Source organism: Dryobates pubescens, chromosome 2, assembly GCF_014839835.1.
Source record: "Dryobates pubescens isolate bDryPub1 chromosome 2, bDryPub1.pri, whole genome shotgun sequence".
Taxonomy (NCBI): domain Eukaryota; kingdom Metazoa; phylum Chordata; class Aves; order Piciformes; family Picidae; genus Dryobates; species Dryobates pubescens.
This window is the reverse complement of record NC_071613.1, coordinates 23,028,705-23,052,398: the sequence shown is the minus strand read 5'-3', so window position 1 is coordinate 23,052,398 and position 23,694 is coordinate 23,028,705. Positions and strand designations below refer to the sequence as shown.

The 23,694-nt window shown below is 49.8% G+C and overlaps 2 protein-coding genes across 2 annotated transcripts; both read right to left on the bottom strand.

Moving 5' to 3' along the window:
- Window positions 1–2,249: 2,249 nt before the first annotated feature.
- On the bottom strand, window positions 2,250–3,457 carry LOC104300550 (interferon lambda-3-like). The gene is made up of 5 exons (XM_009900846.2): window positions 3,296–3,457; window positions 2,945–3,028; window positions 2,627–2,770; window positions 2,435–2,515; window positions 2,250–2,345 (listed from the first exon to the last, which is right to left on the bottom strand). The coding sequence occupies exons 1-5, from the start codon at window positions 3,455–3,457 to the stop codon at window positions 2,250–2,252; spliced, it is 567 nt and encodes a 188-aa protein (XP_009899148.1).
- Window positions 3,458–10,267: 6,810 nt separating this feature from the next.
- On the bottom strand, window positions 10,268–14,275 carry LOC104300538 (putative methyltransferase DDB_G0268948). Its single transcript, XM_009900834.2, has 6 exons — window positions 14,124–14,275; window positions 13,676–13,836; window positions 13,001–13,214; window positions 11,888–11,988; window positions 11,018–11,155; window positions 10,268–10,452 (listed from the first exon to the last, which is right to left on the bottom strand). The coding sequence occupies exons 1-6, from the start codon at window positions 14,232–14,234 to the stop codon at window positions 10,362–10,364; spliced, it is 816 nt and encodes a 271-aa protein (XP_009899136.1). The 5' UTR covers window positions 14,235–14,275; the 3' UTR covers window positions 10,268–10,361.
- Between the last annotated feature and the right edge of the window lie 9,419 nt (window positions 14,276–23,694).

Sequence of the window (23,694 nt, the reverse complement as noted above, 5' to 3'; positions counted from 1 at the left end):
TGTGGCAGTTAACTATTCCTGGCCACAATCAACTTCTCCCGGCAGAATTTGATTTTTCACAGCAGAAGATGACTTTTCCTGGCAGAAGACACCAAGTCTGAAAGGTCCGTCATGAAATGCTTGTGCAGCTGCGAAGCCTACTTAGTGATGCAGCTATAGCTCCACCCCAACACTTCACACAATAGCAAACCGAGGTGTGAATACCAGCCCTTTTGGAAACCAACAAGAATTCAACAACAAAGCCCTAGGCACACCTTGATGGGTTTTGTCTTCCTTGCCCTCCCCAGAAGGGATGCCTTTTGGTGAGCTGCACCTGGGCTATGCTATACCTGAGTGTACTTTGTCCTGGGTAATTACGCAGGTATATGTAGTTTGACCTTGTTTTGCCTGAAAACTTTAAATAGAATAGAATAGAATTAACCAGGTTGGAGGAGACCTTTGAGATCATCGAGTCCAATCTATCACCCAACACTATCTAATCAACTAAACCATGGCACCAAGCACCCCATCAAGTCTCTTCCTGAACACCTCCAGTAATGACGACTCCACCACCTCCCTGGGCAGCACATTCCAATGGCCAATCTCTCTTTCTATGAAGAACTTCTTCCTAAACATCCAGCCTAAACCTCCCCTGGTGCAGCTTGAGACTGTGTCCTCTTGTTCTGGTGCTGGTTGCCTGGGAGAAGAGACCAACCCTCTCCTGGCTACAACCTCCCTTCAGGTAGTTGTAGAGAGCAATGAGGTCTCCCCTGAGCCTCCTCTTCTCCAGGCTAAGCAACCCCAGCTCCCTCAGCCTCTCCTCCTAGGGCTTATGCTCCAAACCCCTTCCCAGCTTTGCTGCCCTTCTCTGGACACATTCCAGCAGCTCAACATCTTTCCTAAACTGAGGGGCCCAGAACTGGACACAGGACTCAAGGTGTGGCCTAACCAGTGCTGAGTACAGGAGCAGAATGACCTCCCTGCTTCTGCTGGCCACACTGTTCCTGATGCAGGCCAGGATGTCATTGGCCTTCTTGGCCACCTGGGCACACTGCTGGCTCATGTTCAGCCTACTATTGACCAGTTAAAAAAAGGAACAACAGGAGCAGTAAAGATAATTACAATTGTATTTTCTGCAGGCTGTAGAGCAATTTCTGCAGTTAAGTCCCTATCATTGGCAATGGCAATCCTGTAGAAGTGTAAAAAAAACATGTGTTATTGGTGTGTCTGGCTGCTGAAATGCAAGCAGACCTGCAGCTAACTGGGCTGCTTGTGCATCTGGTGACTGATAACCGCGGGAAATTGTGGTGGTGTTCGTGCATCCCACTACTGCCTTTTAAGGCAAGCAGACCTACAGCAAACCAGGCTGTTAGTGTGTCTAGTACTGGATCTACAGCAACCCATCCTAACTGGGATCCCTATGATGAAATAAGTCCAGCCACCCCTAGCCCCTCTGATCACTGAGGTCTCGGCTAGAACACCACAGGGTTCATCTCTTATTAAGTTTACTCCCCCAATTTCACACAACAGCATCGTGTTAGGCTGTGGGCTCCTCCAGGGTTTATTCCCTGGTTTGCACCACCTAAGACAGATGGCCAGCAGGCTCCTTTCCCTGATCAGGCAGGGACAGCCCTAGCCCCAACAGCATCCCTCTGTCCTTGGGAGGGTGGTCATGGTGCTGGAGATGAGCATGAGTGCCTAAGTTCTTCATTTTCAGATCCTCAGAATTCGTCCCCCTCACCCCCACAGTGACTCACTTTTCCAAAGGGACAATGTTACAGCGAAGAGTAGTAAAGACATACGATGGCAGCTGGTCAGTTTATGGCATCCAGTTTATTTTTCATATTATACAGCATGTAAAAAAATAGTGGATACAGGCAAATGTACATAATATAATCTGTAATAAATAACAGGATAAAAAATAGATGTCATTTTTAAAAAAGAGTGGTTTAAAATCCAGCAAACCAAAGATTTTCAACAAATATAAATATACATATAAATATGAATATAAATATACTCCAGGGTGGGCTTTTCTGTACCTCCCCCTAAGCCATACACCATAAAGCCCAATAATTTAAAAGACTGTGAAGAAGAAACTGCTCCCTGAGCTAAAAAAACCCCAAACCAACCAACCAAAACCAAAACAAAAAAACAGGCTTAAATAGGAGCTACAGCCTAAGGGTGCAATAAAAGTAATTCTTCCTGGTCCTCAGGGCACCCCTTGGTTGGTGAGTGGCCCATGAAGCGCTGGCCATGCTGTGCGCAGGGGCTTAAGTGCACTGGTCCCGGAGAGCTGCACACTGCAGGTCCTTCAGGATGTGGAAGATGTGGAGGATGGCAGAGGCCTCCAGGCAGCCCGTGGTCTCCTGTGGTGGGGAGAAGGGACAGGTTAGCAGCTGGAATGGGGTGCAGCTGCTGACACCCCAAAACCCCTCGCCCCACTGGCCTGACTTACTGTTTTCCTGGCTGTCTCCAGCTTTTGCAGCTGGTGCCTCAGTTTCCTGGAGGGCTGATGTGAAGGTGCCTCTGTGGCCATCTACAAGGAAAACAGCCACATGAGTACTGGCGATGCTCTACAGTGCTGCTGCTGTCAGCCCTGGGGCTGCTGAGCCGGCACAGGGCCAGAGGATTTTGCAGGGGCACTCACGCAGTCTCGCAGGTCCTGCCGGGCCTGAGTGAGGAAGGCCAAGGGGCGCTGGCGCGTCCCAGTGAATCTGGTGGGGGCAGGGAGCTCCAGCATGGTGATGGCAAAGTCCAGCTCAGCTTCTACCAGCATCAGTCGGTCAGGTACCTGCAGGGGGGACCCTCCTGGTTAGGGACCCAAAGTGCTAAGGCTGCCTGTGGGCTGGAGAAAGGGGCTTCGAAGCCCTGCCCAGGAGTGCAGATGTAGGTAGGACTAGCCGATGGAAGGTGCCAGACAGAAAGGGGGCTGTACCCCTATGTTACAGCATCGCCTCGCTCTTACCGACAGCTCTGCCGCCACTAGAGTCTTTTTCCGATGGAAGAGGTTGGTGTGGCATCTGCGGTCTGAGAGCAGCAAGAGGTCATCCTCCTGCAGGCAGAAACCAAAAGGGATTGAAGTGCTGTCATCTTGACTTTTGGGGATGATCTACAACCCCCAGCAGCCTTGAGGGGTTTGAAACCAGGACAAAATTTGGTCCAGCATCCTTGTCCCCAAACTCCCTTGGAAAACAATCCTCCTCATTCCCAAACTGCTGCAGAAAATATCCACTTTGTCACTCAGGGTCTTGAGTGTGGCATCCCATCTGCCTTGCCTCCCACCAGCCCACGGACCCTCATTGCCAGTGGTACTCACAAACTCTTGTTTCATCTTCTGCACAGCCTTCAGCTCATGGGGCACGGGGGACTGGTACTTGGACAGACTGCAGGTCTTCTTGAGGGCGTCTGAGGGGAAGGCATCCCCGAGACTGGCCCCAAGTAACAGAACAATTAGCAGGATGAAGTTGAGGTGCAGCATTTTGCCAATGAGAGCTCAGCAGTGAGCAGGTTACAATATGGCAAGAATCCAGAGGATGAACCAGAGCCAAGTCTTCTAATTCCCTGCTCTGGAGATGCTGGGCGCGTTGACACAGGTGGCTCTCTCGGCTGCGGGGCTGGTCTTGGAGTTCTGCTTTGCTTCCCTCGGTGTGACTGCCTTGCTGCCCCATCTCCCTAGCTTTTTATTCTGCCTGTACCAATTGCACTTTCAGGTTGGCAGGAAAATCCAGAGCCTGGCAGCTCTGGCAACTCTGGAAAGAGGAAAGCGAAAGCGTGTGAGCGAGGGAGGCGCCTCCTGCTGCCGGCCTCGACTGCACGAATGCACCCAGCACCGTGGGAATGCAGGGAGTGCTTGAGCTGCACACACACCTCCAAAGAGCTGAACGAGGGACACTGCTGCCACACTGAATGTCACAGAGATGGTGGGAAGTACAGGGAAGCCTGGGCATGACCCAGCCTAGCACCATGTGAAATCTGTGAGAGTCCCCAAGGCATGCAGCCCCATGGGAACATCAGGCTTGGGACAGCCAGGACAGTTTTAGAGCATCCCAGGTGGCATCAAGAGTTTGTGTCACAACTTCCCTGCAGGAAGTGTAGCACAACAGCCATGGCAGGGAGGAGACAAAAGCAGCATCCAGCAGTGGCTACTGCTCAAGGTAAGCTGTAGGCATGAGTTTTACAGGTGTGTGACCCTGAGGGACCAAGTTCACTACAAAAGCAGGATAAAGGCTGAAAGCAGAAGCACTTCCACATTATGTTTTTCAGGTGGGACAACAGAGTTGTGCGGCAAGGCAGCTGGAGAAAAGTGGGGCTGCCACCCTCACAAGCTGCTGAAGTTTCTTTCCTGTTTAGCCTGGAAATGCAAATATTGTGTACTGACATGCCTTTGCTGGAACTGTGTGCTCATTCAGCAAAATCCATCCTTTCCTTGAGGTAACCTCCTGCAACCTGAAGCCATCATCACTCTGCTTGTAGCTTCATGCATTCATCAAGTGTTAATTGGAAATTAGAGCAATAACCTGTATCTAAAAAGCAAACACACAACAACACAGCAACAGGCATAAATGCACTGTGTGGTGCCTCATGTAGAGGAATGCTGCTCCAGAAGGACCCAGTTATTAATGTTCACATTTGGAAACAGACTGCTGGCTTCAAGGAGTCTGTGCAAACAAGAAAAAGTTCCACAAGGCTGAGGAAAGATACACCTAGAGGCAGGCAGACCAACATGGACACGCTGTGCCAAGTCATGGAGATGGGCTGGGACCACCCCAACCCCTATTATAGCAAGATCAGCTGGAGTAGGTTGCTCAGGATATCATCCAGTTTTGAATATCTCCAAGAGTGGAGGCTTCACAGTCTCCCTGTGCAATCTGTGCTAGTGTTTGACTACTCTCGTGGTAAAAAAGTGTTTTCTTCTGTTCATATGAATCATGCATTTAGGGTTGTGCCCATTGCCTCCTGTCCCATCAACAGGCATCACTGAGAGCTTCTGAGCCTTCTCTTCTCCAGCCTGAAAAATCCCAGATCTCTCAGCCTTTCTTCATATGATTGATGGTCCAATCCTTTCACCTTCATGGTCTTTGTTGAACTCTCCAGTATGCCCATCTATCCTTCACACTGGGAAGCCCAGAACTGTATGCAGCACTCCAAGCATAGCCTCATCAGTGCTGAGCAGTGAGAGGGATCACCTCCTTCAAATGCTGGAAATACTCCTCCCAATGCAGGAAAGGCATCACAGAATAACAGAGTTGTTTCAGTTCAAAATTACTTCTAAGATCTCAAGTCTAACCATCAGCCTAAGACCACCATGGCCATTAAACCATGTCCCAAAGTGCTATGACCACACAACTCAAATCTTTCTGGGCAACCTGTTCCAATGCCTGACCACTCTTTTGGTAAAGATATTTTCCCCAATATTCAATCTAAACCTCCCCTGGCACAATTTCAGGCCACAGGAGGGGGAGGGAGCAGTGTGGCTCGGGCAGTGGCTATCTTGGCTTTGACCAAGTCAGATGGACACGGAACCTGGAGAAGAGCCATGGCAGCCAAATGTGGCACTAAAGCATAGTGGGAGTAGAGTTTTCCTTCATGGCAAGTCGTGGAGGATGTTGCTGGCCCAAATCCCATTCAGGCTGCTGTGCCTGAGCCCCAGCCAGGGCTCGAGTCCCTTGTCTGCACTCTGAGTGAACAGAACCACAGCACTGTCATTCCTTCCTCTCCTATTAAAGAAACATACCGATTTAGAAACATCATTTTTTCATTCAGTGGAACTCATTCATGATCAATAACAGCTACAAAAATAAAGCCCAAGGCAGCATAACTTCACCTATGATGCCTGAGCTCAGCTGGAAAAGATGTCACCTTAGTGAAAAAGCCTGATGGGTGTAAAAATAGACATGGTTCTCATGAGGGAGAGGAGAGAGTGGGGGTCCTGGCTCTGCCTAGAGCTCTTCAGGTCACAGTGAAGGGGCTGATGGTAGCTCAGGATCCCAGGTGGTGGAACCACTGCAGTGGATTTCCTCCTCCAGACCCAGGTACAAGGAAGGTTGGAGTTTTTTGCCACCTGGAATGGGATCTCCAGCAGCAATCAGTGGGGTTGGAGCAAGGTTCCCAGCACCCAGACTGTGATGTCCAGCACCTGCTGTGCTGTGATGGCTTTGCCTGCAGACCTAGAGAAGGGTTGGAAGATTGCCTTCTGTGGTGGTGGTCACACCTTCACATGCTGACAGACCCACCATGAGCTGCTGCTTCATGCCCTGGACCCCCACTGGGGACAGCACTGTGGTCACTCTCGGATCACGTCAGGTCCCAGAGCAGCGTCATATCCTTGAGGTACCCAGCTTCCCTTTGGCTCCTTTCCCCCGTCACTGTGGCTTTTGTCTCATGGGTATCACTTCTGGTTGGAGAAGTAGAGTGAAACTTCATCTCTTCATTCAGGCAGAAGAGTTCTGGAGTCACCAAAGGAAAAGCAAAAGCCAAGTGGGGAAGTCAGGGCTGTGAGCACAGCTCACAAACGGCAGCTGTGATGAAGGGCTGAAGATATCCAGGAGGCCTTGCACAGATATCTGTGCCTTACTCACCACCACCCATAGCCAAGCCCACAGGTGCCTGGCCAGGCAGCAGTGAGGGCTCTTCCCTGAAGGCTCATGGTCTTTCGATCCTGGGCGTCAGCACACCAGCAACCTTCTCACATGGTGACACCACTCTTCACCATACCCTAGTCACCAGCCTGGCAGGCAAATCCTGTCTGTATTTGGCACAAAACTGCACTAGTGCTGGCTCCTGCCATGACAGCAGAGGGTCTCCCAAAGCTGGCATGGGCTGGAGATGCCATGTCATGCCCAGTGGGGTCTGCAGGGTGCTGGGAACTCATTTCAGTCAATTCTTCAGCCCCAGCAAGTCCCAGTTCTGACTGCAAACAATGGTCATGCTGGTAAAGCTGTGCAGATGGCACAGTGGAGTCCCCTCCTGAGATTCACATGGCTCGAGAGGCTAGATCAACGCAAACCTACTCAGAGCAAGAAATTCCAGGCATGTGGGAGATCCCAGGTGCGAGAAGGAAAGTGAAAACAGGCAGGGCTGTGGGCAAGTTTGGTGCCAGTGCAGGTGAGGTAATGGCTCTATGACTCATCGGTGCCGCGTGGCACGAGCATGGAAATGCCTTGGCCACAAGACACGCCGCTGGTGCAGGGAAAAACGAGCCCAGATCACTCCTTCCTGATCCCCTCTGGAGCTGGTGGGCTCATCTGGGAGGAACTGGCACCTACTAAAGTCACTGGTCTTGAAAAAGAAGTTAGAGCCAAAAAAGTCAGCTTTAAAAAAAAAAGGAAAAAATCCCTGTGTGATGTGTGGGAGCCCTGTTCACAGCTTGACACTGCTGGGGCACAGGACACCAGGTGGCTTCTGCTTGGCAGCCATCACCGGGCCCGTCCCCACCAGCCCAGGGTGTCAGTGCCACCAAGTGCTGCTGGTGCCACTGTGCACCCCAGAGCTCTTCATCACCTCTTGGCACGCTGCAGCAGCCACCACGCTGTCAGACTGGTTTGTGCCACCCCACACTGCTGACATCATGCCTGAGCGTAGCGCTGATGCAATCCATGGTGGCACGACAGCCAGGCGCCCACTGTACCCTCCCGGGGGATGCCCCGAGTGTCCTGCTGATGCTGGGGAGGGAAGGACTGCTAATTATTACGTTATCTAGTGAGTGGATTTAAAGGGCTTTAAATTTAAAAGCGAGGAAAAGAAGCACTTCTTCCCCATAGCGTTTGTGCCAGCGCGGTAGGGACACCTACCCGGGACACCTCCCTGCCCAGGCATGGCTGTGGGGATGCACCTCACCAGGACAAGCCCTGCCGGCCGAGCAGGGGCTTCTCCGGCCAGGGAAGCCGTATGGGCTTCCCGGGAGTCTATCATCTGGTGCAGTCCTGGGCGGGGAGGGACCTCTAGTGCTCCTTCAGGAGGTGGCAAGCCATCAGCTCCATGCTCGCCCAGCAAGATAGGTCTTTTTGGCCACTGCTTGCCCAAATACAACCTGTACCTGCTGCAGCTTCTGCACCGAGAGCAGGGCTTGATCCAGCATCACTGCTCAATGAAATCTTCTCCAAAACATGACCACTGACACAAGGCCCAGCCTTGCATCAGCAATGGGCGTTCCTCCCTGTAGCTGCCCTCATGGGACCACACCACCTTCCTAGGAGGCAGCAAGCCAAGTCAAAGCCTTTGCTCTGTGTCACATTACAGGTAAGATCTTGCTCTCTGCCTGTCTCAGGGTCAGGGCTTTTTCTGGAACTATCTGGCAACATTTATATTTGTCTCCCTTTCTCCAGCTCCCTCCAGGTGCTCTTGAGGGCTGGAGCAGAGGTATCACTTTTGCCTTCCTTAATAATGCACTGATGTGAGACAGAGTGAAGCTGCAGCTCTCCCCATGGCATCAGGGTTGACTTCTTGCCCAGAGCTGGAATTACAGGTAAGGAGGCTGTGTCTGGTATTAAAAGTATCCAGAAAGCAAACAGGAGGGAACCTGTACTGGGCTGTGCCCAGCCTTGAACCCCTTGCCTCCATCTGCCCCTCCCAGAAGGTGCAGCCTCTCATCTCCCCTTGGCAGTGCCAGGGAGTGATAGCAGGCTGAAAGCCAGAGGAGCACAAACCTGGTCCCTGCAGCTGCAAGTGCAGAAAGGCTCCCAAGCTGTGAAGACAGTTCACCTTGTGAGGGCCAGAGCTGCAGTGCTAGCACAGCACTGAGCAACCCTGAGGCACAGATCATAGAATCAATAAGGTTGGAAAAGACCTCAAAGATCATCAAGTCCAACCTGTCACCGAAGACCTCATGACTACTAGACCACGTCCAATCCCCTCTTGACCACCTCCAGGGATAGTGACTCCACCACCTCCCTGGGCAGCCCACTCCAATGGCTAACAACTCTCTCTGTGAAGAACTTTCTCCTCACCTCAAGTCTAAACTTCCCCTGGCGCAGCTTGAGACTGTGTCCCCTTGTTCTGGTGCTGGTTGCCTGGGAGAAGAGACCAACTCCCTCCTGGTACAACTACCCTTCAGGTAGTTGTAGACAGCAATGAGGTCTCCCCTGAGCCTCCTCTTCTCCAGGCTAAACAATCCCAGCTCCCTCAGCCTCTCCTCATAAGGCTTGTGCTCAAGGCCTCTCACCAGCCTTGTTGCCCTTCTCTGGACACGTTCAAGTGTCTCAATGGCCTCCTTAAACTGAGGGGCCCAGAACTGGACACAGGACTCAATGTGTGGCCTAACCAGTGCTGAGTACAGGGGCACAATGACTTCCCGCTCCTGCTGGCCACACTATTCTTCATGCAGGCCAGGATGCCATTGGCCTTCTTGGGCACCTAGGCACACTGATGGCTCATGTTCAGCCAGCTGTCAATCAGCACCCCCAGGTCCCTTTCTGTTTGGCAGCTCTCCAGCCACTCTGACCCCAGCCTGTAGGTCTGCCTGGGGTTGCCATGGCCAAAGTGCAGCACCTGGCACTTGGACTTGTTGAATGCCATCATGCTGGACTCTGCCCATCTGGTCAAGGTCCCTCTGCAGAGCCTTTCTACCCTCTGACTAACATCTGTTCCCAACTTGGTGTCATCTGCAAACTTGCTGATGACTGACTCAACCCCCTCATCCATATCATCCATGAAGATGTTAAAGAGGATGGGGCCCAGCACTGATCCCTGGGGGACGCCACTGGTGACTGGCCGCCAGCCGGATGTGGCACCATTCACCACCACTCTCTGGGCTCGGCCCTCCAGCCAGTTCCTAACCCAGCACAGAGTGCTGCTGTCCAAGTCACGGGCTGACAGATGCTGCACATCCACCTGACTCAGGCAGGGATGGGGGCACAGAGTAGGTGAGAAGAGCCTCTTTCCATCTCAGGACTCCAAAACAGCTCCCAGCTTAGCCTGGGCAAATGGCCCTTTCTACCCAAAACCACCTAACACAGGAAACAGAAGGCCACTCAGGGCCTAGGTAAGCTCTGAATGTGAAGCACAGTAATTCCCACAACAGGTACTCTACAGACTCTCTTAAAAAGAGGGACCACAAGTAACTTTTCTTGCAGCTTTTGTTATTATTATTGTGTAAGAAATGCAGTGAGTTTCGTAGCTGTTACTGTGATTCTTCTCGCCACGGCCAGTCCGACCACCAGTATGAAACTGGACCCTTCCAGACACAGAAGGGCACACCACTCAGCAGACTGGAGCACCAAAGTGGACAGGAACCAAGAGCAGGCGTAAGCTTCTGCTTTCCACAGAAAATCAAGCTTCTGAACACCCAAATCATCATCAATCTTCCCAAGGAATATAAGTGATTAAAAGTGGGACAAGCCACTTTCTCCTTCCACCCAGCACCAGACCAGCAGAAGTGTTTGTTCTCATTTTCCTTTGCACCCCAGCACACAGACGTGCCTCACACGAAACTCCACTGGGGTTTCAGGTGAATTAATTCCCATTGTTTCCAGCATCCTGAAACAAGAAACAGAGGAAGAGTTTTGCTCTGCCCAGGCAGAACTATCCACAACCAGAGACGGGGCTCTTCCACCCAAGCACAGACATCTTGATGGCAGAGGCTCCCAACCCGTGCACAAAGGTTGTTCTGGTCAGTGAAGAAATTAGCAGGCACAGAGGCATGTCCCCTTCCCAGCTTTGCAGCAGGCCAGTCTTAGGGGCTAATGCAGACTGGTTAGGATGCAACTGTCAATATTTCTCTGGCTCTCTGCTAATCAAGAGCAAGGCAAAGAAACTCAAGATATCTCTGACATCAGCCTTACATGGATACATCACTGCAAGACCACCACACAGCCATAGGGACTTGAAGTCAACTGACTCAAACTGAAGTCAGTCCTGCTTCAGTGCAGTTGAGGATATGGTGCTTCACCTCTAAGTTTTTGCCTGTACCTGAGGGGCAGAGGGAGCCCGTCGCTGCACAGCTCACATTGAGCTTTGAGAGGCTCTCCAGAACCTCACACTTTGTGCGTGATATAAGGCAGGTCCTCCATAACCTGCTTGATTTCCCAAGCAGTTTTCTCACCTCTTTTCAGTCTCCTGGAGGAGAGATTTTGCAGCTTCAGGGTCATTCTTCAGAAAAACTTGATACGAAGAGGTAGACTCCATATAACCAATCACACCAGCAACTGTCATGGGAATGTTGTCAAAGATATCAGTGATTCTAGGGAAGAAAGGAGCAAGTTAAATCTCCAAGGCAATGGAACAAGGGTAACAGTTTGAGGGAGTGACCAATAAAATGCCTGACACCATCAAAGGACCTCAAAGGACCAACAGAAGGAAGCAACATCTGATAGAGGCACTTTGTGGGTCAGGAGCTCTAATTTATTCACCACTGGAGAAGCACAGATTGCTAGGTTGTCCCTGGGACCATCTGTAACTCAATCAGCCTTTTTGACACAGGCCTATCTGCTGAGTCCACTCCCTTCTGCAGCTGGGACTCTAACAACTCTGCACCACCAGCACATCCTTATTGACTGCAGTGTCAGTGCCTTGGTCTGTGCTGGGGGACCAGGCACTCGCTCTCTGGAGTTCTGAGGCAGGTCTCTTCTCTTATTCCATGTTGTCCCTTCATCCATTAAGTGAGCTGCCCAGAAGCTTCAACAGACCATAAACTACCAGCTGAAAAAAAATCTAACCTAATTCTGCCTTGAGCAGGAAGGCTCCATGCAGCCCTTATGACCACACTTGCTGGCCCAGGATGGAGCAGCATCAAGTCCATCAGGACATGGCTCTGCCACAATGCAAAGGAATCTGCTGAAACCCAGCAGCTACCAGCTCTGCCAATCCCTGGTCCCCTGAGTCCTCACTATGCCAGTGGCAGAGAAACTCTATGGAGGAACCAAGACACCACCTCTGTCCTCTCCCAGTGCTGCACCAAAGGGTTTCTGCTCACCTCTTCTTGTCTGGAAATGGCAAGGCCTCAAAGATCGTTTTGTAGTCGTCTAAGACGTATTTTATCCTACTGTGTGAGTATTTTAAAATTGTGTCCCAGCACTGTAAAAGACAGCAGGTTAGAAAACCAGCACAAAACCAGGTGAAGCTCTCAGGTTCCACTTCACTAAGGTCTACTTGACCCTTGATCTGATGCAGTCAAAAATACACTTTTAAAAATACTTCTTTCATGAAAACACCAAAATCTTCTTAGCATTTGGAATTTAAGGTCCCTATTTTCTTATAAAGGGTTCTGTCCTCCTCCCTATTGTGTTCTTACTCACCTAATGGAAAGTCTCACTCAGTAAAATTATTGAATGGTTTAGGTTGGAAAGGACATCAGAGATCATCTACTCCAACCCCCCTGCCATGGGCAGCGATGCCTCCCTACTAGACTTGGCTGCTCAAGGCCTCATCTGTTCTGGCCTTAAACACCTCCAGGGAGAGGGCATGCACAACCACTCTGGGCAACCTATTCCAGAGTCTCCATCATCCTCATTCTGAAGAGTTTCTTCTGAAGATCTAGTCTAAATCTACTCTCCCTAAGATTAAAACCATTCCCCCTGTTGCTAGACACCTTGATGAAGTCTCTCTCCAGCTATTCTGTAGGTATTGCAAGGCAGCTATAAGGTGCCACTGGAGTCTTCTCCAGGCAGAAAAACCCCAGCTCCCATAGCCCATCCTCATAGCAGAGATGCTCCAGCCTTTGGTCATCTTTGTAGTCCTCCTCTGGACTCCAGCATTAAAACCTCTCTTTCCAAACAGTTTCTATTTCCCATTCATTTCACTGTAATCAAGAGAAGTCTTTCCGATGCTTCCAGCCAGTCAAACGTGCTCTGCAGCCCTTCTCAACACACAAGAGCCTGTCCTATTGTCCTACCCCTCCCTTCATCCATCCATCCCCAGCACTACATGGGAGCCACTAAACCCTATCTCAGCCATGTCCCACCCCACAACAGAGGCCCTCTAGTTGTGCCCCTAAGTGCATTCTTTTTTTTTTCTGCATGCAAGTACGTTTTACCCTGCCCGGACAAGTAAGGGAAACCCTGTGGTTTAGGTTGCATCATCACCTCACCTCCCTGAAGATCTTGGTCAGCTTTTCGGAGTAGTTCCCATAACAAACACTCATGTCCACAGTATAGGTGCTGATGGTCACACAACCACCTGGCTTAAGCACTCTGTTTGCTTCTTTCATGAACTTCTCGATATCAAACCAATGTGCAGCTGCAAATGAAGTCAGGATGTCCACCGAAGCATCCTCAAAGGGCAGCTCCTCTGCAGGGCACACCCTGGACCAGATCACAGACCACAGGATGTTAGGGGTTGGAAGGGACCTCTGGAGATCATCGAGTCCAACCCCCCTGCCAGAGCAGGGCCATAGAATCTAGTGCAGGTCACACAAGAATGCATCCAGATGGGTCTTGAAAGTCTCCAGAGAAGGAGACTCCACAACCTCTCTGGGGAATCTGTTCCAGTGCTCTGTAAAGAAGTTCCTCCTCATGTTGAGGTGGAACCTTCTGTGCTGGAGATTTGGGGCAGGACATGAAATCAGTAGGCATGTCTTTGGAGTCAGTGATGACCATTTAGGATGCAAGACCATGGCTACTGTAAGTCTAGGATAAAGCCTACTTATACCAGGAACCCTATCAAATGGGTTTTACTTTGGCACCCACTGGCTTTGACAAGATTTATACTCACAAAACACCACCTCTGCATGAGGACCCAAAAGCTTGCTTACCCTGACACTCACAGGTAGGAGATGTTTGGCATGGAGAGGGCATCCTTGGCCTCCTGGATCTGTGCTTCACTGATGTCTGTTCCCACCACTTTCTTGAAGTGCTCCGCAAGGAATTGGGTGCCTTGTCCAGACCCACAGCCAACATCCACCACCAGCTCAGCAGGGCTTGCTCTCTACAGGGAGGAGTGGATGCATCTCAGTGGGCAGCCACCCAATTTCTGTGCTTTTACCCCATTCTTTCCTTCACTGCCCACAAACAGTTTCCTCCCAATGTCCACAGAGGAACAGTGTCGGCATGACACAACCTGCCAAAAGGCTCTTCTGTGCCCGTATCTTAAGTGCTACCAACTGCTTCTACCCCATGGCACCAGCCAAGATAACACTCCCAGCAGGACAAACGCTATTGCCCACAATTACTACTACCTCCTTTGTCCCTACATCCTGGCCATACCCCACTCACCTTCTCTTGCAGGTAGGTGAGGATGGTTTTCTGCAGCTCTTTGCCTGGTGCAAAACGGTATTTCTGGTAGACAGCTGCATGCCCTCTCCCCTCGAACATCTGAGCTGACATGCTTGTGTGCGTGACCTGGAACCTGGGAGAAGGACACAGGAAGCCAGGTTTGTCTCAAAGGCATCAAACTCCTCCTTTGCGTGGGACCACAGGCACTAAATTCTCCAGTTCCTGGCAGTGGCCCAGGGAGGACTTTGTCCACGAGGCTTCAGCAAGGGAGCGTGAACCTGCTCTCCAAGTATCCCTCCCACGGTCATGAGCTCATTGCAGAGGCAAACCAGCAGCGTCTGACACGGAAAAGCTTTCTAGGTTTTTAAGCCCTTCTCACCACTCCTTTGCTTTCCCCACCCACCTGGGTGGCACTGATCACTGTTGCAGCTGCAACATCTGTGGCTCTGGGGGCAACTAGCAGTGCATCAGGCAAATTAACTGCAGAAATGTTCTGGTTTGGGTTGTTTAAGGAAATCTGTGCTTCAGCATGAGCAGCACAACCACACCAACTCCATCTTGATTTCCGAACCATTCCATATTTTTATTGTCCCTTCCTGTCCCAGGAACGCTCCGAGTCTCTCAGGCCCAGAGCCCAGCTGAGCCCTTCATCCCCGAACTGCGGCGAGCGCGGCCCCACCGCTGGCTCCCTCCGGCAGCCCAGCGCCATGGCCGCCCGCTCTCCCCTCTCGCACCAACACCCAGCTGCCATCAGCCCCCGGGTCCCGCACAAGACGAGGCCCAACCCTTCCCGGAGGGCTCCGGCCGCACATTGTGTATGGGGTGCCCGAGCAGGCGCTGTCTGTGGCCGCCACCGGGTGCTCCGGGTGCTCCGAGAAGCTTCTCCCACCAGCGAGCCCTAGTCCGCCGCTCGCGAGTAGCTTCGCCCCCCGCCTCTTACCGCCTGCACTGCCCGCTCCGAGAGGCTCCAAAACACCACCGGCTCCCGGAACCTCCCCGCTCCGATCTGCAGCCGCTGCTGGGCCCCGGGCAAAGATAAGGGAGCACCGCCCCTGGCACCGCCCGCCCCGGCAGCGGGAGGACTGCGGGGCTGGCCTGGGCGGAGCGGCCGGAGGGGTAGTGTCGCGTAACGTTGGGTGGCTGGAGAGAGGTGCGAAGTGCTAGGCGGCTTCCAGAGCCTCTACCCCACTGAGGTCCTGGAGCCCGAGAGCCGAGCCTGTGCCTTTGCACAGTTTCCGTGGTTGTTAATTACGGGGAGGTCTCAAAATGCCCACGAAACAAGGGTGGGTTGTGTGCTCAGCAGCACTGCACGTCTCGGGGACGGGGAGTGACGGCCAGCAGACGCTGCAACGTTTACCTGAACGCGGTTTACCTGCTGAAGGTATCGAAAGCCATACTTAAGAAGTCTGGCTGACCTAGAAGCCCCCTCCTGTTGTCCATCAGAATGAGAGCCTGTATAACCCCCGAGCTATAAGGCCACAAAGCATTGCTATTTCAGGACTATGCAAAGTCCTTGCCCTGATTCAGGGCAGGATTTTACCCCTTGGCACACTAGGAGTGATGCCAACTACATCCAGATGAAGCCAGCAGACCCATGTTTCCTTTGAAGCACATTTACTTCAGTCTGGATTTTAGACTGTACTTGTGAACCTTTGCCCACCCTTTACCCCCCTCCTACTTTGAAGAGAAATCAGTGGAACTTCTCTAGGGGCTGGACATAGAGACCACCTTGAAGCTGTTTGCTGAATCGGGGCCTGGATTGAAATTACCAGGCTTGTGTCCTAAATATCTCATTTGAGTCACCTGCTGCTGAGCTGTATCAGGTGCACACCTGCACCAAGAGGAGAAAGAGCACAAGCACCAAAGGCCCCCATAACTTCATAACTCACAGTGTCATGCAGCATCTGGCAGGAGTCCAGCCTCCTGGAAGTTTAGATACCCTAATTTGGTCCATGCTTTGGTGAGAGCATGACTGCAGGCAGGAAGGGATGATGTCCTGAGGTGCCCATTCTTTTTCTCAGTGTAATTACCTGACATGCAAGGGAAACAGCACTGCCTGATGAAAACAAAACATCTGACATAACCTTAGCCAGGTGTTTTGATATTTCTGAAGATTTCCTCCCCCTTCCCACCCTATTCTGGTGTCCATGGGAAGAGCTGCTGTGGTTTCTCCAGACAACGAGTGTCACCCTCGGCCTCTCTCTGTAGCATTCACACTGTCCCCAGCGACAACCTGTGGCAGAAAAATCTTTCCTAATTTCACTTTGTAGAACTTCTTTCTCTGCAGCTATACAACATGTTACAAAACTCATAAACACTTTCTAACTAATGGGATCTATTTCTTAAATGAAAAACTAATTCTCATTTATTTTCTCCATGCCTGTATTTTAAGTGCAGCCACTCTGGGCCTTGTGTGTTTTTACCTAGGCAGATTTATAGATCATAATGAGTTTCCTGTTTTCTCTAATGATGTGTCATTCACCCTCCTTCCACACTCCTTCTCTGCAATGAAATCAGTGTCTCCCTCACCTCCAGCTTATCCCACTCCTGTGCCAGCCTTTCCCCATAGGATTCTGCGTTAGGGCTCAGATACTGTCAGACAAACTAAGCGGCACCTTTCAGAGCATCTACCACTTTCTAAGGCTCCAAGTACTGAAGCACTTCCAAAATGCCTTGCTCAGAGGGTTCAGTTCTCCACCTTTTCTGTGGATAATCCCATATGTGGAAAACACTCCAGGTCACTTTCCACGCCTACCTAGAGGAATTTGAGGAAAACCTCCATGTCTGGCCCACTGCATCCTCACTAGAGAATTTTATTGTGGTTGCTACTAGGTGTGGATGGAAAGGGACACCACTGAACCACATTTTGCTAAACTCAAGGTGCCAAGAAGATGTGTGGTACCCGAGCAAGTTTGGGATACTCATAGTTTACTCATTCCCTCCTTTCCTTGGGCTGGACAGCTCTTACAAGCAGTTGCATAGGGGTAATGCTGCAGGACTTGACCTCTCATAGATGAAGTGACTCCTGAATTCCCTTTCCCTGGTACTGGGAAAGGGACCATCCTCTATTGGCCCTGTATTTAAACAGAGACCTTAAAATTGCAGCAGTTCTGTAGCCTACAACCACGGGCTTGCTGCTTGTCCTTCAGCAGCACCACTGCATCCTGTCCCTGTGAGGAAGACAGCCTTCACATCTGGACAAAGCAGTGATGTGATATGCAGCCCTGTTTGTAGAGATTTTGAATGCTGGGCAATTCCCAAGAGGAACTGGGACATGTAGGGTCCCAGCTCACACATTGGCACCATCCTTACTGCTTGTAATGAGCTCCAAGGCATTATCCTGGGAGAATAAATCCAGACCCAGTATGTTTATCAAGAAATGTGCTGTGCCCACACTGCAGTGAGCTCTGATGATGTCTGGAGCTCTGTTGCACCTGACATTGCTCTGACTCCTCAGCACAACCTGTGGAAGGTGCTGAGGTCTATCCTACACAGCACTAGCCTAATGGCACTGAACCCTGCAAATGGATTGCCTGGGGCATGGGGCTAAAGAGGAGGTAAATCACCCTGTTGTGGTGCTACATTTAATTTCCAAATGTAATTGTTTTACATTTCATTGCAGGTTTGGTTGACTGGGCAGCATTTTGCCATGCTGGAGGGAGGATGCCCAGAAGGTGGGCAGAAAGGGTGAGGAGTTGATGCAGGGAGGGCTGGGTGGCCTGGGGCCAGTCTGCCCATCACCAGGATACTGATCCAGAATGGAGCTGGTACCATCCTCCTACCTACCAAGCGCTTTTGAGTGTGGGAGACATGAGGCTTCAACCTTGAAAGTGTTCAAAACTGGGTTGGACCTGGCCACAAGCAACATAGTCTAGTAGGAGGTGTCTTTGCCCTTAGTAGGGCAGGTGGAAGAGATGATCTTTAAAGTCCCTTCCAGCCCAAACCATTCTATGGTAACTACTGCCAGGAGTCAAAAGAGTCCAGTGGGCTCTTGCTCACTAGCAATAAAGACACATGGAGTAAATCTGCCCACCTTGGAGTCCCACTCCACCAAGAATGTAATGAGACCTCAATGCCCAAGGGAGAATGAGCAAAATAGTCAAGGCACAATGCTCCCTGAAGCATCTCTTCTGTCTCTGTCACCTGGGTTATTTACACTGCAAGAAGCTGGTGATATTTCTCTTACCTTGTGTGAGAGACTAAAGCTTGTCCCTCTTTGTGTAACTCAACAAAGATAAAATCACTTGCTGCTTGCTGCTTGTACTCAGCTCTGGTGAGGCCACACCTCAAGTATTGTGTCCAGTTTTGGGCACAGGAGAGATGTGGAGGTGCTGGAGCCAGTGCAGAGGAGGGCAATGAAGCTGGTGAAGGAGCCTGGAGAATAAATCTTATGAAGGGCAGCTGAAGGAGCTGGGGCTGTTCAGTTTGGAAAAGAGGAGGCTGAGGGGAGACCTCATTGCTCTCTTCAACTGCCTGAAAGGACATTGTAGAGGGGCTGGTAATTAGTGACAGAACAAGAGGGAATGGCCTCAAGCTGTGACTGGGTAGGTTTAGACTGGACATTAGGAAAACATTTTCATTGGAAGTGTGGTCAGGCATTGGAATGTGCTGCCCAGGGAGGTGGTTGAGTCACCAACCCTGGGTATGCTTAAAGGCCATTTGGATACCTTGCTTGGGGCTATGGTTTAGGGGTGAACCTTGTAGAGTAGGGTTGGACTTGATGATCCTGAGGGTCTTTTCCAACCTGAATATTTCTGTGATTCTGTGATTCTGTGAGTCTGCCCCTATGTACCCTCGGGCAGAATTGACAGCTAAGGAAGCTGCTGTGCATGTCAGACCTCTCATTAAAACTGAAGTTTTATATGAGGATGGGGAAACTACCCCCACTATCACAACTGAAAATGCACCTTTCTCCTACACTGTGCCAGCCAAAATTCGTAAAGAATTTACACGCTCTGCTGGGGAATCTGAGGTGGAATATGTGTGGCAAGTTTCAAAAACTGGAGGTGATCAGATTATGTTAACAGAAGCTGAAGCCATGGACTATTGGGGTGATAATGTTTTTCTAACCATGAAAAACAGAAGTGGACCCTGGAGCCTTACCCAGCGAGCTGCCTATTGGGCAGGGGGGTTTGATCCAAAGGAGAGAGGGGAACCTGTAGTTCTGCAGGGAGGGATGAAGCACATAATGGAGAATGTGCAAAAGGCTGCATGCCTGCAAATGATATATGAAAGAGAACTAAAACATCATTTTGAATCCCCCCTTTCTCTCCTGGTGGATGCAAACAGAATAACTCCTTTAATCAGGGGTCTCCCTGACTCACTTAAAATAAGAGGTATCCAGCTCCAAAAAGAAATAGCTAAAACCCCACTTTCTTCCAGGACATGGGAAGAACTGGGAAGTGAGTTATTAGATCATGCCAGACAGTATAGTATTCCTGAAGAAATTAAAAAACCTCAGAGTAGAGGCTTGAGGCATGTGAAAATGATTCACCCAGGGCCAGTTGCGCCGTATTCCTAGTAGGCACCTGGCCAGGGGCAGGGAACACTTGAATACCCGGCAATATTGGTGGGGGGTGGGTCAGAAGAAAGGTATTCCAAAAGAAGTGGTTGATGGGGTATCCACGAGGCAATTAGAAATCATTGTGAAATGCTGGGCCTGAGCCTAAAAAGAGGGCTGAGACCACTGCTCCCCTCTTGTTGGGACTCTTTGGTGAGGGGAGGGGTATGCCCCCCAGGGCAACTAAGGGCTTGACTTCTCAGTGGTGAGTGGGGGGTGAAGCATGAGTCAGGAGATCACCAAACAAATCGTACTTGGTTTGGGAAAAAGCTTTTGTTTATGTTTAGCTTGGCTTTGAGGGAACCTGAAACGATCAACGATACTTACAGGCCCATTCAAAGTAATTAATCCAACTCTTTCAGGGACATCAGTTGAGAGGGTGACTCAGAGAACCTCTGTATGGGAACATGGAAATACCAGTTTTGTATGTTTTAAGGTTGTGTTTCTTATTTAAGTTCTAATGCTAAAGATCACCTGTTATTCAAGTTCTAATGCTGAAGACTACCTGATGTATTGTCAGAAGGACTTGTCTTGTTACAATATAGACCTCTCAAGTGTTGCATCACAGAAGACATCTCTTCAAGGACTGTACTTTCCATAGCCCCGCAGACATTCAGATCTGGAAGGAAGCTCTCACTTCAATTCCAAACTGAAGGACTGACGGGGTGGGGGAGGTATGGGTTTGTTCTCCAGGCTTCCAGGAGGAACAAGGATGCTTTCACCTTGTATAATTATCTGTTTTAATTTTGTTCTATTTTGCTAGTATTGTTAATCTTTCACCTTGTGTAGGTCCCTGTTGTATACAGTGATTGAACATCTAGTGTCCAATATGTAATTTGTGTCTAATGATGGTATACAACAGATTTGTGCCATTAGCCAATCAAAACTTATGTCTATTGAAAAAATTGTTTAAAACTTCCTTTTTTCTTTTCTTTTCTTTTCTTTTCTTTTCTTTTCTTTTCTTTTCTTTTCTTTTCTTTTCTTTTCTTTTCTTTTCTTTTCTTTTCTTTTCTTTTCTTTTCTTTTCTTTTCTTTTCTTTTCTTTTCTTTTCTTTTCTTTTCTTTTCTTTTCTTTTCTTTTCTTTTCTTTTCTTTTCTTTTCTTTTCTTTTCTTTTCTTTTCTTTCTTGCTTTTATCTTTGATTGATGGGGTGGTGTGAGAGACTAAAGCTTGTCCCTCCTTGTGTGACTCAACAAAGATAAAATCACTTGCTGCTTGCCCAGACAATAGCTGACATGTGTTGGGCAGAGCCACTGGAACGACCCTTGGAAGGTGCAAAAGATAACATCAATCACTGGCCCACAGCTGGCCTCACAACAATGGACTGAGGCCACCTGCGGGAATATGCATAAGACAAGATCCTGGGGAACATACCTGGACCTAAGGATGATTTCCTGGCCCCTGAATTCCTGAGGGACAATGCTTGGACACATACCTAAGGACTAAAAACTGTATAAAAGACTTGAGCCACTACTGGCTTGGAAGAAGAACAATGCAGAAGAAGGACCATGCTGCTGAGAAGGAAGGAAAAGCCCGGGACAATGCTGCTCCGGAGAAAAGAGGCCGTGGAGCCTGGGAGAAGCAGACTGAACCCTCTCTCCATGTCCTAAGTCCCGCCTACTGCAACTCATGGAGCTGAAGAGGCTGCCCAGAGGACCACATCTCTTCTCCAGCCAAAGCCTCAGCACCCTTGCTCTACAAACCCAGCATCTCCTGCAGCACCATTCCTCCACGGACTCACACTGTCTTGGGGGGGGGTGGGGTGTGAGGGGTGTGGTAATATAATTCCTTTCCTATTTTCTCTCTCTTCTCGCTCTCCTTCACTATTTTCTCCCTCTCCCCTTCTTATTTCCATTTTATTTATGTAATAAATAGTCTAGCTGTTGATATTTTGGCCTCATTTGTGCCTCTAATTTCACAACATGGGAATATTCAAAAGAACTGAGTCCCTTTCCCTCTCCGGACCGAGACACCTTGTGAAGGAAATTATTTAGTTTTAAGACGTAAGGCTTCAGCTCTCAAGAGACTTCCCTCTGTTTATTTGTTCTCTAATGAAAAAGGAACAAGATTTATTATCACAACAAGGAATAAAGGAACTGGAAAACACTTGGTATTTCTGCAAAGCTCTTCTTAAACCTGGAGGACTCAGACTTTAAATTAATGAAGAACATAATTCTCTTGGCTTACAAGCAGTGGGGCATGGGATAAAATCTCCTTGTAAGGAAGGGAGTTAGCCAGAAATCAAGGATGTCTCAGCTGATTGCAAGGCTCTGTGTGCTCTAACTGTGCCTTGAGGTCTCAACTGGGGTTGGGGCCGTCCTTGCCCTTGGAATCTGCAACCCATCCAAAATCAGCATTCATGTAGAAAGAGGGCACAGATGAGAGAGAGACCCAGTGGATCAACCACTGAGGGAGAGGGGAGGGAGAGGGGAATCTCTGCAGCAGTATTTATTTTGGGGAGCATGCATCCATGCCCGTAAGTGTCATGGCCAATTGCTGGATCCTTTTAATAGCAGCTGGCACGTTGCCTGGCTGTTCTTGTGCTCAAGCACACAAAAGGCTGGAGAAAAACAAAGGCATGCAGGGGCAAGCTAAAGGGCAGAAGAGGAAATCTGCAGAGGAGAGCGCCCTTGACTTTGAAATCCTGCCTCCACCCTTAGCTTATCCTGCCATAAATCCTGGTGAATGACTGAAGCACAGTACATGGGGGAGCTGAAAACCCTGTCTAAGAGCAAAGCTCCAGCACTGGAAGCTTCCAGAAACACTAAGAAACAAGTCCTCCTCTCATCATTTCACCTTTTAATTAAGGAAGATAGGAAGAGTGATTGTGGGGCAGATGAATGAAGTGAAATTTAGAAATCACCTGAGAATCCATGGCAGAACATGCCGAGGTCTCCCATTTCCCACACATAGACTGAAGGCTCCCTGCCACTTACTGGCTCCTGTAACATCTTTATTTGCTGAGGAAAGCAGCACCAACAGCTTGTCCTTGTCTCTAATACCTTTGTAACTGTAGAGACATTGATCTTTCATTACCCGATAGCCTTAAACAGACCCAAATGTCCCAACTCACCTTGTTGGCACTGCAGTCCACCCCTGCAGTCTTCTATGCCAAGTGGGTTCCCACAGCAGCCCATGAGAAGGTACCAGATGGTCATTTTGGTGTTTGTAGGTGAAGCTGTTTCTCAGCAGGATCTTGACAGGCCCATCAGCTTTGTGGTGCTGTTGGCTTTTGCTTTCAAAATTTGCCACCATACGCAGCTCCCCATGCAGCAGCTTTGAGATGGGACTGGAGCTGGGCAGGAGAAGCCCACCCATGTTTTGACTGTAGAGTTTCTCTTCTCCTTACCAGAAATGATTATTTTTAGACACTTGGGAGCAAACAAGATCTCAGAGAGACACAGAGAACTCTTGGTCTCCAGGTTTTGGGTTTGGTTTTTTTGAGAGTGGCAAATGTGAAGACCAGGATTAGACATTCTAGACAGTCCTTCAATAGCTGGGAAGCACCATGCACCTCTACCTCCAGCTTCAGCCCCTGCGTTTCAGGTGCCCAGATGTTTTCTGCTTCCAGTCTCTTCAGGTGGACACAGAAATGGAGAAGGGAGGCGAGTCCCTAGGAAAAGCCACTACTGATGCTGCCTGGGTTTGTGAGTGATGGTTGCGGTGCCATGTGGTTTAGTTGACTCCACTTAAATGTTCTCCAGATGAATTCCCCTTTCTGACCCCAGCTGCTCCTGCACCCTGGCAGGAGTCTGAGAGCCTCCGTGCTTCATCTGCCATGTGAAGTAACCACCAGAGAAACCTCACTAGGGCTGGATTTGGGTGTTACAAAGTCGTCAAGTTGAGTAAATTCCTTCAGGGAATTTTCGAGGCTGTGACAAAATGGCTTGTGTCCTGTCAAGGAGAAAATCTCACTTCCCAGGGCTCTTGGGTTTCCAGGGGACCATAAATTCACTGATGGTGAATGAACAAGCCCTGAAACTAATAAGAAAGAGAGATAAATATGAGTGC